Genomic DNA, 19,152 nt, shown 5'->3' with positions numbered 1-19,152 from the left:
ATAGTTCAGAAAAATAAAAATTTGTGATTTGTTCCTATACAGTACTGTATACAAACCCTATGTTCTTAACAATAGGATACTCACACTTCAGTGAGTAGAAGTCCCTTCAACTGGCTGAAAACTTTCATAGGATTGCAATATCCATGCATGATGATGTGAGGGATGTGCATCCTTACACCTCATGAACCAGTCCGCCAAGTGGTTAGTGGACAGATTGACAAAAAATTTAACTGCTTCCGCCCGTCATAACATTCTTGAACGCCATCCTCTTGTCAGAGTCCATCAAGTCATTGTCGCTCAAAAAGCCCACCGTACCAGACTAGTGGTAGATCCATGAAGAAGCCTGAAGAGGGGCCATTGCCATACTCTTCATGTGCATGGCCACAGTCACTGTAAAGGTGACATGCTGTGCTGCTAGACAGTCCGCTCTGACGCCTGGAGTACAAGACACTGCGGGATGGAGAGGAAAGGGCAAGGGAGAAGCCTCCTAGGTAAGATAATCAATCTGGAGCATTTCATTATTTGAAAAAATACTTTCTAGCAAAGACCTATGCGTCAACCTTGCCCAGAGCTCCCAAAGACAGAGTTCACCACACAAGATCTAGGCACATTCTGGTGTCCCTAAGTGTACGGCACAGTTATCAATGGATACTTTCCTTTCCTTGAGGGGAGAGCAATGGGCCTCCCGAGACCATTAACACGGCCCATGCAGGCTGAGCACCCTCAGATGCACCCAAGTCTAGGTTGGAGGCAGTGTCTTTCCCCACCGACGTAGCCAATGTAGGGAGGGGTTGAGAGATAAATACATCTCATGCTCTTCTCTCCTTAGAGGGGTTAGAGAACAAGAGGGACTGATCACAGTGCTGTACCCATTCTAGGATCAGGTCTGGATCCCGAGTCTTGAATTCCCTGGAAACCTCGAGAATCTTTCACTGGGGCGTGGGAAGCCTTGTTCTTTAGAGTGGATTGAAGACCCTTACTTTTTTTGAGGCATGAACCCTCAGAGAAATGTGAAAAAGGGTTAGTTGGTAACCTACTATCTTCTGAGGTGTCAGATGGGATCTGAACGGAATCTGCTCCATTTTGAAGGAGACTGGAGATGTTCCCTACTAGGAACTCTTCAATTTCAAGGAGAGAGAGATCATGTTGAGATGAAGTCAATGGGAAAAAACCGGTAGGCTAGTTGTTGACATAAGACACTACACTTGTTGATCTATATTCACAATGGGTTTGAGGACAAGGGTCCCCCAGAAGGGTGACTTGACTCCGACAGCCCGTCTCATTCAGTCAAGGAGGTCTACACAGTAGATCTGAAAGTCCAAATCTAGATTCAGGCTTGAGGGCACGGGCGGTGAGGGGTGCGCACTCTTGCTTTCGAAGGTATAAGCTCTCTTCTAAAAGAGGGTTCAGTGTTACGCTTCATCCTGGAAGAGCAGGCTGTAGAGAAGAGTCATGGTTACGCGCAGTGTGGCAAAGTGCGTGCAGTTAGTGAGCTAATAGGAGAGGGGCATCAGAGTAGCAGGCAATATGTGAGGCATGTATGGGTGGTATGCAAAGTGGTGAGGCATACTAATTGTTGGCTGGTACAATCTGGGAAGATCTGAATGCAAAGAATGATCAGAATTATGAAAAATCTTATGCAACATGCATAAAGAACTAACTGAACAATGGTGCCCGAGAATAATATCCAGATCATGAATAAGAAATTTAATAGGCTGGTAATTTTTGTCCAAAAAATTAGGATGGGAGTCAGCAACTGAAAACTAGATAGGAGAATACTTGAAGCAAGGTAGAATGAAGGAATTAAAACATTGTCTCAGTAAGGATGATGTTGATGTTGATGATGATGATGATGATGATGATGATGATTGCTACAACCCTTGTTGGAAAAGCAGGATACCAGGAATAATTATACTGTAAAGACAGCAAGATTTTATCTAACAAATTATGATGAGAGTCAGCTACTTTTCATCATACAGGAGAAAAATATTCAAAGCATGATAGAATGAGAGAAATATAAAATTTCCGCAGAATAGAATGACACCCAAGAATCTTTAAACACTTTCTCAATATGACAGATTTTTTTGCAGTTGAAGAAAAAACTGACCTAATGTATTTCTCAAAAGCAAATTTTCAATCAAGAATCATACTTAGTGTTTTAATCGGATTATAAGCTATAGTTAGAGATATTGTCAATGAAAAGATCTGGATGCTGAGGAGTCACTGTCCTTGACCTACTTACAATCATATTTTGAATTTTGCTTGAGTTTAACTTCATCCCCCATGCATTAATTTTAGCTAGATTTTTATTAAGGGATTCAGTAACCACAGGTCTACATTCAACAGATGGAATAGGGGGAAAGTAGCATCATCTGCATATGTAACAAGCTTGTTTTAAACATCAAACTACACCAAGGTAAACACATTGAACTAAAGTAGCCCAACAATACTAAATTGAAGCATTGTAAAAGAACTCTTATAATCTTAGAAGATTAAGGAAACCTGTCACGGAGAACACTACAAGAGAACAGGTGACCTCTTTTAAAAGGTTGCAGACTTGTGGCAAAGAAAATATGATCTGTGATAAGACATAGCAAAACCTAGCTTCAACTCTCATTTTTGTTTTGTTTTTCTAATAAGCTTGTGACAGAAAGCATAAAGCATATGAACATTGGGGAAGATTCATAAAACAATTCACACCTTCCCAAGACCAAATTTCTAATATATAAAAATAGTTACTATACAGAACTTGAAAATAACTATAGATTATAAATCAATCAAATTCTATGAAATAAGCATCTTTGATAAATCCATAAAAAACCTAACAATAAGCTTTAACAGGTTCAAATTCAAAAGTAAAGTATTATATTTCTCAAAAGATCAAAATTGGAGGGAACTACTGTATAATATGAACCAATATGATTGATATAGTTTGCAATTATCTTTATATTCAGTATATGTCAATCATTCATGACCTTACTTAGAATTTTATATACAAACCATTTCATATTTAACAATGTCTCCCTTCTGAAGTTCCACAGTGTTGCTGCATCAGGATTTGATGTTAGTAGCTGAGCTGTTAACTTTAAGCCCTCCTCATCGTATGATTTAGTAGCCCGCTGAAATATTTAGACAAAATGGTAAAAGAATACAGGTTCTATCAATGGTATAAATTAATTAGTTGGGGCATTAAGGCTGTTCTCAGGTGTTAAAACAATAAAAACTAAAAATTTTAAAAACAATTTGTATTTTTCCTAGCTATACAAAACTGAGTCATTTACATGGGGTTACTCCTTGTTTCGTTTTCTCTACAATCAGGCAATTACAGAAAACTGGTTTTGTTGACCAGGCGGACATGAGTCTTTTTATAGTTTATTTAGGACATATTTGTTTTTGATGTTGTTAATAGTTTATATATGACATGTCTGTTTTGACGTTGTTACTTATTTTAGAATGATTTATTGTTAATTTGTTTTCTTCATTTATTTATTTCCTTTCCTCACTGGGCTATTTTTCCCTGTTGGAGCCCCTGGGCTTATAGCATCTTGCTTTTCCAACTAGGGTTGTAGCTTGGATAGTAATAATAATAATAATACCTAGTTGCTAAGCAACCACTGCACATGCGGCGTAGAATGCCCTAACAAGACACTTCTTCACATTCTCTTGATCAAAGAGTTGTGGGGTGGTTGAGGCAGAATCTGATAAATGACTCAGGTTTGTATAGCTAGGAAAAATACAAATTGTTTTTAGAATTTGTAGTTTATTCCTATGCGGATACAAACTTCTGAGTCATCTATACGAGTCTTCCTTAGGTGGGAGGAAGTCTCCGTTAATACTAATGCCCTTCCTCTCTAATAGATACAATTACTATAATTGATAGCAAGAGATCAAAATGAATAATTTGTGAATAGTGTAGCAGGCTCGTAAAGAAACAACGTTATACGTTTGATTTTAGAGGATAATATTCCTTGCTAGGGGTGAAGTCATCATGAACATCGTGTTACATAATATTAAATATTCAATATATCATCAAATATATCATTAAGACTAAAATTTTAAGTCATTCTTAGCTGCATTAGGGTGGATTCCAAGTGAAGGAATCAAGTCCAATCAAGATCACCATTCGCCTTAGTGCCCATTACATACCCATGCATGAGATAAAAACAGTTAGGTGTCCCATAAAAGCATATAATTAGATTATTCGATGTGCTACAACAATAGGGCGTAAAGAGAAGATATCTAAAGACCTGTGTATAATCTTTTATCCTTTGGTCTGTAAAAGTGGTTTGTCTTATCCATACATCAGCTTTGGGGGCTCGTGCTACAGAGGCGTTTTTACAAAATAATAAGGTTGGGGCAAGCCCACGTATAGTATATCATGCGCTCAAGGAGGGGGGGGGGGTGCGGCGACGCTTCCCTTGAAGATTTATAGGTTCTGACGATTGTTTTTCTTAACCAGAAAGAGATAGTGTTTCTGGATACTTTCTTTGGAGTGGCTAGTGCTCACAAACAAATTGGAGATTTTAGGTCTAATATACTGCATTTTTTCAGATATTTATGCATTGCTCTTACCAGACAGTTACATGTCATCTAGGTCATCAGTTACTTCTTGTTATTATTAATATTATTACTATTGCTTGCTAAGCTATAACACTAGTTGGAAAAGCAAGATGCTATAAGCCCAAGGGCTCCAGCAGGGAAAGTAGCCCAGTGATTAAAGGAAATAAGGAAATAAATAAGCTACAAGAGACATAATGAACAATTAAGATAAAATATTTCAAGAACAGTAACAACATTAAAATAAATCTTTCATATATAAACTATAAAAATTTCAAAATAACAAGAGGAAGAAAAATATATAGAATAGTGTGCTCGAGTGTACCTTCAAGCAAGAGAACTCTACCACATGACAGTGGAAGACCATGGTGCAAAGGCTATGGCACTACCCAAGAATAGAGAACAGTGGTTTGATTTAGGGGTGTCCTCTCAGAAGAGCTGCTTACTACAGCTACCCTTACCAAGAGGAGAGTAACCACTGAACAGCTTCCGTGCAGTAGTTAACCCCTTGAGCAAAAATGAAGTTTGGTAATCACAATGTTGTCAGGTGTATGACAGAGGAGAATATGGAAAGAAAAAGGTGTATGTGTAGGTAAAGGAAAAATGAGCCATAACCAGAGGGAGAGGGATCCAATGTAGTACTGTCTGGCCAGTCAAAGGACCTAATAATCCTCTAGTGGTAGTATCTCAATGGGTGGCTTGTGCCCTGGCCAACCTACTACCAAAAGACCATGAAAGAGTCAAATCTGATATCAGTTTCAACCGGATTCTGGGTTTTGCCCACAAGTTCGGGAATAAAAGACAAAGATACAGTAGTTCTATCCACCATATGGAATGTGACATAAGATAAAATAGACCATGTAATTCTCTTATTCTCTTAGCTGAAGCTAAGGCAAGGAGGAAGACTGACTTTAAGGTAAGGTCCCTGTATAAGGCTTTATGCACAGGTTTGTAAGAGGTTTGTCTTAAGGCCCGTAGAACTTTTGTCACATATCAGGTAGACGGGTAAGACTCCTTTTAGTTCGAATATTGAACCTGACCCAAAGCTGAGTGACTGAAAGGGATTTCTTGTTCCTCAAGAGCACCAAAAACTTTTACAATCAGGGGAATAGTGGCCTTAAATGGGGCAATATTACCCCTACGACATCGATCTCAAAAGACTTTCCACTTAGCTTGGTATAGGCTACTGCAATGGAAGACTTTCGGAGATATATGGAAACCTGTTTCGCAGTTGATCTCAAAAACCTCTCTTTCGGAGGAGAGGCTGGATAGTCTCCAACCAGGAGGAATCAGGCAATGCACTGCATTATGGAACTTTCTTATGTGTGGTTGTCGTAGCAGATTTGGCCATTCTGGAAGTTCCCTTGGAACTTCCTTCTGTGAGAAGTTCCAACAGGTCTGAATACCACTCAGCTGCTGGTGACTTTGGAGCTACTAGTGTCACTCTGACTCCCTGGGATGTTCGGATAATGTCGGACAAATCGAACAGGACATTGTAAGGGCGTAAAGGTCTAGTCCATCTAATGGGCGTTGAAATGCATCTTCCATTACTGCAGCTTGGTCTGGGACTGGAGAGCAATACACAGGGAGTTTGTGATTCAGGCGAGTGGCAAACATGTCCACAGACAGGGAACCCCATAAAGTCAAAAGTCTCTTCGCCACTAACGGAAGCAAAGATCATTCTCAACCAACTGTAGCCCCTCGATGGCTCAGATGTTCTGCAACGATGTTCCTCTTCCCAGGGATTAACCTCGCTGAGAGAAAGAGATTACTTAGGACAGTGTCCACATGATTATCTATACTGCTAGACTGCATAGTAGGAGAGAGGCTGAGCCTCCTTGTTTGGAGATGTAGGTCACTACCGTCGAGTTGTCGCTCATCAACACCACGGAATGATCTTTTGAGTGTTTGAGAAGTAGGGTAACACTAGTTACACTGCTTTCATTTCCAAGAATTTGATTAGAAAAGCCTTGTCCTCTTTTAAACATAGGACCGAGATTTGCTTCTTTCCTAGGTGAGCACTCCACCCTTGCTGAGAAGCATCTGAGAACAGGAAGAATTGTGGAGGAGGAGCCTGAAGAGGGGTTCCCGCTAATAGGGTCTCATCGTTCACCCACCAATGGAGATCCTTTACTACCTCCTGAGGTATGGACAGCAGGGTTGCTGAGTGGTCAGATGTCTGTGACCATAGGTTCTTCAGAGCCCACTCCACCGAGTGAAGATGCATTCTCTCGCAGGGGTAGAGTTTCTTCAACGAGGAGAGATGGCCTAGAAGTTTCTGCCAAGAGTGGGCAGGAAGAGGTTTCCTTTTCAGAAAGGTCACTACTATTTCTCTGAATCTCGAGATTCTGTTGGCTGATGGAATAGCTCTGGCTTGAACCGAGCCTAAGTCCATGCCTAAGTACCTGATGGACTGCTGGGGGATGAGGCTAGACTTCTCTAGGTTCAGTTGGTTCCCTATCTTCTTGCATATATCTATGAGTAAATTCCTGTGCCTTAACAGGAAAGCTCAGGACTCTTCTAGGAGAAGCCAGACGTCCAGGTCCCTCAAAAGTCTGATGCCCATAGCATGAGCCCCAGCTAAGATAAGGGGAAAGACTTTGGAGAATCATGAATAAAGGCTATACTAGTAAGTGTCTTGGTAGTGAGGCTAGATGTGAGGGTAGCGACGTCTTTATGCGGGGGGGGGGGGGGGGGGTAGAGTAATGCTTCCCATAGGGACTGCATTGAATAATAAACAAACTAAAATAGCCCTTACACAATCAGGAATAAAGGCTAAAATACTAAAGTCTTTGTTGGTTAGCTGATGAGAGGAGGAAGGGCTAAAATCAACGAGGGAATATCCTTAGGTGTCATATACGACCATGTGAGGTACTCTTTGGTAGGATAAACTGTACAAGCATATATATATATATATATATATATATATATATATATATATATATATAAATATATATATATATATATATATATAAATACATATACATATACATATATATATATATATATATATATATATATATATATATATATATATATATATATATATATATATATATATATATATATATATATGTGTGTGTGTGTGTGTGTGTGTGTGTATTGTACATGGCAGGATTGTCTTTCAGCAAATGTCATCATGATGAAGAGGTTAAAGGTCTTATCATCCAAAATGGGAAAAAAGAAGGGCAGCACCTTTTTTTCCTGACCAGCAGCATGCACTTAATCCAATGAATGCATTGATCAGCAAATATGAAGGAGTAATTTGAAGTTGTCCTTCTATCAACAGTGAGCAATAACATTTCCTTCCTAAGTTACGATAACGTCGTCGTCACTACTACACACTAACGGAGAAATAATCGGCAATGGGAATGCTGTTAACAAGAACAAGTGTATATTGGGAGGTTACATAGAAACTATCAGTCGGTTAAAGTTATCGAGAAACTGCAAAACCTTTTTTCCTCCTTAAATTTCCTTGTTCACAATGAACTGCTAACTAGAAACTAGAAAACACAAAAATTTAAATCAGCCCGTTGACGGCGTCAGGAATATATACATCTGTATTCTTCGGCAAGTAGAAACAAATTGGCTTCTCAGTGTACTGGCAGGGAGCTTCCCCACCACCTGCCAGTAACTACCGACACTTCATTAAACACTTCAACAGACGAAGTTCCAGCCAAACTGAAAGCCTACTTCTATTAAAAGACAAGGGTTTGTATTCATGTAAGAACAAGTCTAATAAAAAGAAAATTAATACAATATAGTCAATTTCAATCTAACAGAAGCACGTGGTTTTACAGATGTATGATGCCTTTCAGAGGTGAGGTACATGGGGGGGGGGGGGACCCTGCAGTTAGATTATGAAATAGAATTTAAGAGAGTTTGGACTGCATAGTGGAAGAAAAGAAGTGGAATGGAGTTGAAGTAGCTGAGTCATAAAGTAAGTGCAGCTACAGGATAGAGGGATGCTACAAAGACCCTATAGTAATGCTAGTGTGTACTGCAAGAGGTACACTGATAACATTACTCCCCTAAAGAATAATGTTTTAGCACACAAACAACATAGCATGAAGGCCTTAAACTATTAAAAATTCTTAAATACTACTTTATGTTTTTTAAGTTTAGAAATAAGCAATTTCCAATAAATGAAGATGGTATCCAAGAAAATCATATATCTATAAGGTATATTAAACACATGTGAATATGCAAACTACAGAACATGAGTGATACCTTTTCAAATGCTTTTGTTAAACCTCCAAGATAGAGTTTTTTTTTCTCATCTCTTTCTTTTTGTTTCTCCGCTGCTTGTTCAGCAGTAGTCTTAATCTTCAGTCTGCCGTGCTGAAAAATAATTACTGAAAATTAGTTGCAATGATCACAATTTACACTCGACTATGAATTCCTCTAATTATATCACACCCCAAAGACTAGAGAGACAGAGTTATAAGAGTTTTATTCAAACATGAGATGATTCATATTAAAAGTCCTATTACCAATCATCAAATATGAAGCTATACTCATTACAGTGTTATCTCAGAGATCGAACATAATTCTTTAAAAAACGGCATTCAAACATGGAATTATTCAAGCACAGAATCAATTTTACCATTAGAGTTAGTGGATATATCATTCATTGGTTCCCCAGCAATGGATGTTCCTATTACGAGTCTTTTTCTTAGCCAGTTTACAATAAACCTATATCAAAACTGGAGGGGCACTCAGTAGAGCATGCCTTGCCACACAAAGCAGTTCTTATTTTGCTCTTAACTCAAGTACGTACCTGTACTTGATGTATTTTTGTCCTTGGGTCAAATCCGACGTCCAACAAGTTTCGTTCAATTGATTCAGTAGTCTTTTGTGTAATTTTGTTTACAAAAAAAAAATAAAATAAAAATAAAATGACTAATAAATATTTTCAATTTACTTGACATTGCAATCATTTTCAAAGGACTGCTGTGTATTTTTAACAGTACTTTGATGTACTTTACCCAGAATGTTAGATTCATCTTTGGGTCATACCCCACATGACTACCAAGTTTGGTCAAAATTGGGAGTAATTTTTGTGTAAAGTTACTCAAAAACAAATAAATTATGACATGGGTGAATACCCTTCAAAGATTTTGGCGAAAACAGTACATTGCTGTCCATAAAAGCATCCCAAAAACACGAAAAAGATACGATTAATAGAATAAATGAATAGATAGGGAAAATATGAACACTGAACTTCCCTTTACCTGTAGTAAGAAAAGTTGATAGCTTAAGTGGAAGGTGGTAGGAGGGAAATGCCAAATTGGGAAGTAATTTGTATTTTTCCTAACGATACAAACCTTTAGCTATTTATAGGGATATTTCTTTCGGCAAAGCTGAAAGGACAAGCCATTAGAATTTAGCAAGGGTTAACTACCCATCCCAGTAGTTAGTGGGGGGTAGGGGGTAGCCAGCTACCCTTCTCACTCACACCCCTTTGACTGCGCATCCCTTTGCTTGGAGATAGGCGAGCAAGTATGTAAAAATAGCTAAATGTTTGTATCATTGGGAAGAATATAAATTACTTCCAAATTTGTCCTTTGTTCCTTAACTGGAATAGAAACCAATGCTATTTATAGTGGGGACTCACCCATTAGGAGGGCAGATGTCCCTGCCCATCTGGCTTTTGGGGTTCTCCGTATTGTACAGGTTAGTGCACAAATAAAGAGACCCTAACACCTCACTAAATCTACTAAGCATGGTCTGCAGCCTACACAAGCTGTGTGTCAAGTTACTAGCAATGTAACTGTCAAGGTATAAGTTATTCCGAATCTTGCAGGAAATAACCGAGTTGACCAAGACATTCCCAATACCAACTCGCCAGGGTATGGCGACAGTATGGCAACAGTATTGGAACAATGCTAGTTGACACAAGGGAGCAATGGTTTACCTGCAGAGGTTTGAAGTCAGCTTGTGCAGAGGACCCAGGATGCTGATTTCTTCAAGAGAGGGAAGGATGAAGAAAGGAAAAGAGCCACACATTCTGTTCCATTCATTCAGATTAAAACCGGGTAACCAATTCTCTCAACCATCTGCTAGTTGTCCAATAAGGAGCTTGAGGTACCATACCAGCTGTTGTGCAGCCACCACAGGTCCATTAGAAAACGTATCGAGGTTCCTGTGGGTCACGTCTTGCAGGTAGAGGACGGGGGGTGGGCCGACGATTGATGAGGTGGCGATTTGCAAATTGTCGGGGAGTGATGTGACTGAAACGAGGGCAATCGGGACTTACGAGAAGCCGGAAAAACTCTCTGGTCAACAGCCGTAAGAAATTGGTCTGCTGTACGGCGAGTTGGTGATTGACGAGGCACATGCCTAAATGACAAGGCCTGTCAAGTAGGCGAACACTAAGCAGCCGCTTGACGCATGGGTGCACGATGTCGAACGGCGATCGATGAACAGATGGATAGTCCCAACGCTGGCAAGCAGGCAATTTACTAGTTGACTGTTGAGCAGGCGATTTACAAGTCGACATATGAGCAGGCGATTCACTAGCTGTTGGCTGGGTAGGAGATTCACGAGCTGTCGGCTGGATAGGCGATTTACGAGCTGCAGGTCAGCAGCCATCTGGACGACGAACCTGCCGGGCAGGTGAACACTGAGCAGGAGCCTGACGAGACAGAGAATGCTGCACAGGAGCTCGGCCACTCCCTTGCAGGCGAATAACGAACCGAAGTTCGCTGGAGAGAAGACGCGTCCATAGAAGCGGGCGAGGGTCGAGAACCAGAAGAGGCATGCTGGGCAGGTTTCTCCGAAGAGGAAAGCTGTGGAGATGAAGATCCAAAGAAACGTCTCTTCACTGAAGGCGAAGTTGCACCCCAAACGTGCAGCACAGGACGAGCACGGCGAGGTCTCTTGCCACGATGACGACGTCCCACAGCAACCAGTAGATCAGCAAACTGACCGTCAGTAGGCCTCCGAAGAGGAGTAGTGCCCCTTCATGCAAACGGGAAAGGGAAACCTTAAGGAGAGATGGCTTGGACTTTGCTCTCCCTTGCCGAGGATGTTCGTCAGGGAGAGAAGTGCAGTCCTTGGCGGCGGCGGCGGAAGAAGAAGAAGCAACAACGACAAGGTCTGCTGGGAGGGCAGCAGACGAGACCTCCGAAACTCACGACGTCGACCAAGGTTATAGGGGTCGACATCTGACGCTCACAATTGCTGCTGCTCAGCACCCCGGTGAAGTTACTGCAGCAGAGCTTCCTTGAAGACAGGACCAGTCAAACCCAATGAAGGCCAAATTTGTAACAAGGAAAAAAAGAGACACGGCTTCCCTGGGGGGGGGGGGGGGGGGAGAGCCGGGGCCACCTCACTAGGAGAGGCAGCACTGTCTCTCGAGGACTGAGATTGACCGAGGGTTTACGCTACTACTCAACGCCTCCCCGGAGGAAGCCGTTCGAGTAGGAGCTTCAGAGGAAGATCGTTAAGTGGAAGAAGAGGCCTTGGGTTTCTTCTGCTTCAGAGAAACCTCCAAAGGAGAAGTCCCGCTTAACCTTCTTTTTCCGCCGATGCACATACCTTTCCCACTGCAAGGTAGACCACTCCTGGCATTCATCACAGCTATCAGATTCCTTGCAGCTTTGACCTCTGCACACAGGACAAAGGCGGTGAGGATTGGTTTCCACTATAGACATGAAGGTACCGCAGGTGCGGCCCTTCAAACCAGGGCAGGTACACATGGCTGGTAGGAAGAACTCAGCATACACACACACACACACTCTGCAAAACAAAAAGACAAAAACAGATAAATGGGAGTTAAAAACAACGGAGAGGAGGAAGAGTGGCAACAACCGTTCTCCATCCGAGCCAAAAGTAAAGTGAAGCACAGTCACAGGTGTATGAGTGAGAGGGTTGGCTGGGTATCTCCCTAGCTAGTGGGATGGGTAGTTAACCTTAAATTCTAATGGCTCGTCCTTTCAGCTTTGCCAAAAGTAATACCCCTATAAATGGTGCTGGTTTGTATTCCAGTTATGGAAAAACTAAGAAAAGTGTCCAGCACACCTTCTCTGAGAGCAATTACAAGGGATAATTTTCTGTCTAAGTACCATGCTAAACCCAAACCCTTGCTCCTGTTTTTACACCTAATTCGGATTACTCGGGTAAGACAATGCAAACTAAGTTTCCACAGAAACTAAAGATAAGTTGTTTAAGTGGAGTTGCAAGGGCAAAAGCAACCTTCGGAGGTAAGGGCACGGCTCCTAGGCTAGGTTAGGTGGGGAACCTTAGGTTACATAGTGCTCTAGTGTTTGTTCCCCTTTAAGAATCGGACATGTTAAAGATTGAGATGTCTGCGTTTGCAGGAAAAAGAAACTTGTGAGAAGACGGTGCTCAAGAGATAACTGCGGCAGTTGGTACATATCCTCTTATTTTTGCATGAAAAACAATGTTTTCAATTTATTTTGTTGTTGTTTAGTTGGTTCCTGCTATTATTATTTTCCATAATTCGTTAGTTTTCCTTTAATCCACCCAAAACCCCGATTCCCATCTGGGGTTCCCCCATTACTGTTGGTAATCATAAAATGATACTTTTGCATAAGAAAACATCAAAACACAATAAAACAAGACGAAAACTAATGGAAAAAAAAGGTTTTCCATGCAAAACCGGTTGGGTAGGAGACTACCAAAATTTTATCCCAGTAGGTACGAATATAAGTCCTATGTTAGGTTAGGTGGGGAACCTTAGGGTAAGTCCTGTCCTCGAGTTTGTTTCCCTTTTAAAGTGAGTTTTTTTCAGCCATACAGACGGCCCTCGGTCTTCCAGGGGTAAAGTAACAAAGATAGGCACGAAAATCAAGATTTTGCAAATACTCGCTGTCCTAGGGTGGGTCAACTTAAACCCTATCAACTCAATGATAATTGCCTATGCGCGGTCGACTAACAAACTAGGTAACCTACTGTACTGCAATATATTGTTTTTAAGAGATTTCTATCACTATAATTATTGTATTACTGTATAAATACACTTCAGTAACTGTAAGCAAGTGTACTTGTACAGTACACAGTAAGGATCTTTTCGGTTTGAGTGCCTATCGAATTTAAATGTTTTTTTTATTCCAAAGTATGTATTTTGATGTGGAAAACCCTAAAATGATAACTATTTTGTGGAGAAATTATTTATTAACACTTAAATTGGCTTATATCAATCAATATCTTACTGAAATGCTGCGATTTCACTGTGCGCTTTCTTGATTTTCAGGGCACTACTGAACCTAAGAAAACCCACCTAACCTAGCATAGGGGCCCTGTATCCCTACCTAGGCCTACCGGGGGGGGGGGGGGGCCTCCGCCCCCCCTGCGACCCCCCCTTAAGGCCACAGTGATTTTCGGGACACTACCGAACCTAATACAACCACCTAACCTAGGGCCCTGTACCCCTACCTAGGCCTAGCCCCTGCGACCCCCCCCCCTTACAGCCACTACCTATCACATCCATCAATAAATAATTTCTCCACAAAATGGTTATCATTTTTGGGTTTTCCACATCAAAATACATACATTGGAATAAAAAAACATTAAAATTCGATAGGCACTCAAACCGAAAAGACCCCACAGTAAGACTACAGTACACATAACGCGTCATCAATATTCTTATATAAAAATACTACATTACTTGCTGATACTGTAATGTATATTACTGTAATATACATATATACATACAGTGTTATCACAGTTCGATTAGCTAGTATTATGACATTTCACTTGTAAGTGATTGCTGTTTTCAGCAGGTTGACTCGCACCGTTCCAACTTACCGTACATGTAGCCCATACCTACATTACTGTACTATGAAGAACAGTATTTCATATACAAATGCCTGTACATTATATTAACTATTATACACTAGCAATGAAAATTAAAAGAAAAGGTAGCAGTACAAACACCACTAACCATGTTTCTAGCAGTATATGTGAAGCATGATTCAACTCTTTATGGCGTCATCTCTTTTGCTTATCACACTTTAACCCCTATTTAATTTACAAATCACTATTGTCTATTATATATAGGAGTTACTATTTATGAAGTAAGGCAAAGTGATGCTGTGTTATGCGGAAACGGCACGAGGCATGTCGGGCGCAGCAGAGCGGTCTTTTTTAAATATCGGGTCACTGTGGGAGTACTATACTTACTGTGAATCCATGTATGAGTGAATTTCAATTTAATAGATTATAGTTTTCATATCATGAATGACCAAATCCATAAAAATACCTGTGAAGCACAAGGGCAGCAGACTGTATATAATTTGAGAAATATGGATTTTCACCGAGTATTATATTCAAAATTGTTCAAAGTACCTATGAATACACCCGGAACTCCTCTTATTTCCTTTACTAGGAATATTGTACTATACTATCATTTTACCTTACGAACAACTTTCCCTTCAAGACATTTCTCAAGTAGATGAACTGCCAGCTGAACTATTGAAGGCTATTGTAAACCTTTGCATTTAATTTTACACCAACACAAGCAAACCCTACATTCTTTCCTAAATTAGGGTGTATGTATTTCGGCTGCCACCTGTATGTATAAGGGCTGACTAAGAATACAGCAGTGTAAGGGAGGTCGCAGGGGGGCGTTAGTCCCCCTCGCCCCGTTAGGTAATGTGACGGAGCCGAGAGAGGGGTGTGAACTCAAAGGCAGATTGGAAACGACTGAGTTATATATTAAGGAACACTCTTCTTTATATACAAAACCTCAAGGCAACAGGACATGACCTGTTCGAGAGACAGACAATGTTCAGAGCAAAACAGCATACATGAATTTTCATGTTCGTTTGAGTGCGAGGGAAGAGCGAAGATACAAGCATATTATATACAAAAGGAATTATGTACAATTGTGTGACACACGGTTGGTACATGGCTCCCCCTCTAAAAATGACATACTGAACATGTTAAATAGGTGCCCTGAATCTGGAGAGGTAGTAGTAACAACTGCGCCGATTAGCAGCAGTGAGTGGCTGTAGGAGTCGTTGGTTGGGGTGCGAGCAAGTGGTGGATGATGGTTGCCTGTGTTGCCGCTCCGGCTCGTCACGGGGTAGGCGAGTGTGTCCTACGGCATTCATAGGCGTGTCTGTCCTACGGCATTCATAGGCGAGTGTGTCCTACGGCATTCATAGGCGTGTGTGTCCTACGGCATTCATAGGCGAGTGTGTCCTACGGCATTCATAGGCGTGTGTGTCCTACGGCATTCATAGGCGAGTATATCCTACGGCATTCATAGGCCTACGGCGTTCATAGGCGTGTATGTCCTACGGCATTCATAGGCGTGTCTGTCCTATAGCATTCACGTCAGCTTCGGTTGAAGCTGAATAGGTGTCCTCTTCGTCACGAGTGGAGGCGTCGATGGAGGTTTTGAAGGCCATGAAGTGGCTGTCCATAAGGGCACGAAGTAGGTTCACCTCACGAGGAGAGCTGTCTGCGGCAGGTTGCAGGCGAGTGATACTGGTCATTTTCCCGAGGGTGAGCGAAGCCCTTTGGTCAACCAACGGTTGTTGAGAGAGCTGAAAAGGCGTTGCTATACGGGCGGCTGGCGACGGCGAGTACTGCTGCAGAAGGTATGCGTTGACGGCGTCATAGTAACGGTGAGAGGCGGAGGGGGGATGGGGAGGCGGGAGGAGCGGGTCACTCCGGGGTCACCAATGTGACGGAGCCGAGAGAGGGGTGTGAACTCAAAGGCAGATTGGAAACGACTGAGTTATATATTAAGGAACACTCTTCTTTATATACAAAACCTCAAGGCAACAGGACATGACCTGTTCGAGAAACAGACAATGTTCAGAGCAAAACAGCAGACATGAATTTTCATGTTCGTTTTAGTGCGAGGGAAGAGCGAAGATACAAGCATATTATATACAAAAGGAATTATGTACAATTGTGTGACACACGGTTGGTACAGTAAGTAGGTAAGGACTCAGCTTGTAGGTTAGGTTGGGGGGGTGGGAAGTTTAGTTTAAGGGGTGTATGTATGATGGGGGGAAGTTTAGATTAGGGGGTGTATGTATGATGGGGGGAAGTTTAGATTAGGGGGTGTATGTATGATGGGGGGAAGTTTAGATTAGGGGGTGTATGTATGATAGCGGCCACCTGCTTTTATGATTACAGCTAACTTAGAATACGGCAGTGTAACGCCCCGTTAGGTAAGTAGGTAAGGACACGGCTTGTTGGTTAGGTAAGGGGGGAAAGTTCAGGTCAGTTCACGTCCATTTTTAATCAACGCGTAAGGAACTGGCGGCTGATATACAAAGGCTTCCCAAATCCACCTACGACAGTATACCCGTTATCATAAACTGAAGAATCAGGTCTTCGATGGGGTATCACCGGCACAAGGTTAATGACATACAGGTCTAAAAGAGATACTACATACCACATTTGCAGTAGGACTAACCCTCAATGTTTTACAGACTGCCTATAGAAAAAAAAAATAGTGTTTTCCCTGGGTTACATTACCCTGTAATGCAGTACAATAATACCGAAACTCCATAGGTTCTCAAAAACAATTAGTCATAACACTTATTACGGATGAATATAAGAAAATATAAAGGAAACTCACCATCGTGACGTATGCACAGCTTACCACCCGTCAATTATATTATCACTGGTAAACTACAATTATTATATTACTGATAAACTCGAGTAATCTGATTTCTATTGTTATATGTCAGCTGAAGAATGACTGTATGACCACAACAAAGTTTAAGAGTTGTTCAGCACAGATCAAAGTAACTTTAACTGAAAAGGAATAAAAATTACAAAAATAAAATATATCATTTCTATTTGATTTTCAAATTATAAAATCATGAATCTGTATATGCTTCATTAATGTAAATTAATATTCATATAATTTAAAATATCATGAAAGTTATAGTAAACGCAGCCTGTCACAATCTTCTATCTTTTGTGAGAAGGACACGAAGTCTTCAGAGTTCATAAATTAAAGAAGCTAAAATATGAAGCTGTAAGAAAATTAGACTCAGGAGAAAGAAACAAAATGCAAGAATTTAATAGTAAATAAAACAAAGAATTAAACCCATCTAATACAGTAAAATAAGGGACTTCGTTGATAATTGAATAAAATAACACATCATATATACATTTAGTAAGAATGGGAACACTTAGTAATATTTAATGCACATTTACGTTCATAGTTTCATAGAAAAGAAAATGACGACTCGATGCATTGCTCGAGCACAGGATATCCAAATCATCGCTAATAACATCACGACATATAACAAAAGCTATGAGTGAATGTTTTGCTGAACAGAACAATGTAAAATCTCCTTATCTCAGTCCCCTCAGTATGGATAATACTGAAAAGAGGATAAATATTTATTGAAAAATGTTAGTAGATTCAATACAAAAAAGGCTAATTTGACAATGATGTCGGTCATCCTGAATACTAGACTTATACTGTCTAAGCTCGATATAATAATAGCATCTATTCAAATATCGAATATTAGCCACGTGTTACTCATTACTCAAACCAACAATTTGCAAACAGAATAATTCATCAGTCAATTAGATAAACTGTAAAGTTCATCCTACTCTTTATGACGTCACAAAGAAGTATAATTCTTAATAAAAATAATTATTAGGCAATCAGAATTTATTCCTCTGATAAAATATGTTATAAAAACATATACATATTTTGAAAAAAATATAACACTGATTCCCTCTGTGATTTCATCGAAATTCTGGATAGTTTTTTTTTTCAAACAACAACGCATAAATGATAAATGCTCGGAATTCCCTCATGGCTGAACTTTCCAGTCCTCTGATTGGTTATACCTTTCTCGGCTGTGATTGGCTGTTGCCTTTGTTTACCATAGCTTCTCTCTCTCTCTCTCTCTCTCTCTCTCTCTCTCTCTCTCTCTCTCTCTCTCTCTCTCTCTCTCTCTCTCTCTCTCTCTCTCACTGTAATGAAAACAGTCAATTAGGCCTTCGAATAATTTACATTATAATTAAAATGTAACAAAATACAAATTACAGTCATATATTCTTCACTATATTATTTGAATGTCGAATAATAAATAGCCGTATGTTACTCAATACCGCACTGAAACTAGCAAACAGAATTAATCAAGTTTTTTTAAAGTCATCCTACTCCTTATGACGTCATATAGGCGTATCATTTAATAAAAATAATCCTCCAGTAATTAAAATGTATCCCTCTGATAAAACAAGTTATCAATACATCTCATTAGGGACTGTGTATATACACTTTGAAGAAAATATGTGTAATTCTCGTAAAAAACAAAAACAATTCAGAGCCATCCCACCTTAGATAGAGCGTTTAAATTATTTTTGTTCGAAATTCGGGCATTTTCTCATACAGCAACGCATAAGTCTTGGGAACTCTTTTTAGGCGGGATATTCCAGTCCTCTGATTGGCTGTATCTTCTCAGCTGTGATTGGCTGTTACCTTTGTTTACAAATTCCTGCACATACACTCAACATCGTAGCCATAATCCAGTTAAATGTTCCTTCGGAAATAACATATTTATACAGCTTACACATTTAAACAAGATTATTTAAATATTTCATTATTAAATTATTATAGTTTTAAGTTTGATTTTATAA

The 19,152-nt window shown here is 40.2% G+C and overlaps 1 protein-coding gene across 1 annotated transcript in view; it reads right to left on the bottom strand.

Moving 5' to 3' along the window:
- The window catches only part of RabGGTa (Rab geranylgeranyltransferase subunit alpha), a 46,541-nt gene extending 29,259 nt beyond the window's left edge, over positions 1–17,282 (bottom strand). Inside the window, exons 1-3 of the mRNA XM_068389608.1 lie at positions 17,126–17,282; positions 8,788–8,898; positions 3,001–3,119 (exon numbers count right to left, since the gene is read on the bottom strand). Of these exons, the coding sequence (XP_068245709.1) occupies positions 3,001–3,119; positions 8,788–8,898; positions 17,126–17,128 (233 nt within the window). The 5' untranslated portion in view covers positions 17,129–17,282. The remainder of the gene's footprint in view (positions 1–3,000; positions 3,120–8,787; positions 8,899–17,125) is intronic.
- Between the last annotated feature and the right edge of the window lie 1,870 nt (positions 17,283–19,152).

Source organism: Palaemon carinicauda, chromosome 16, assembly GCF_036898095.1.
Source record: "Palaemon carinicauda isolate YSFRI2023 chromosome 16, ASM3689809v2, whole genome shotgun sequence".
Classification (NCBI taxonomy): domain Eukaryota; kingdom Metazoa; phylum Arthropoda; class Malacostraca; order Decapoda; family Palaemonidae; genus Palaemon; species Palaemon carinicauda.
Note: the sequence above shows the minus strand (reverse complement) of the source record. Positions and strands in the feature narration are given on the sequence as shown.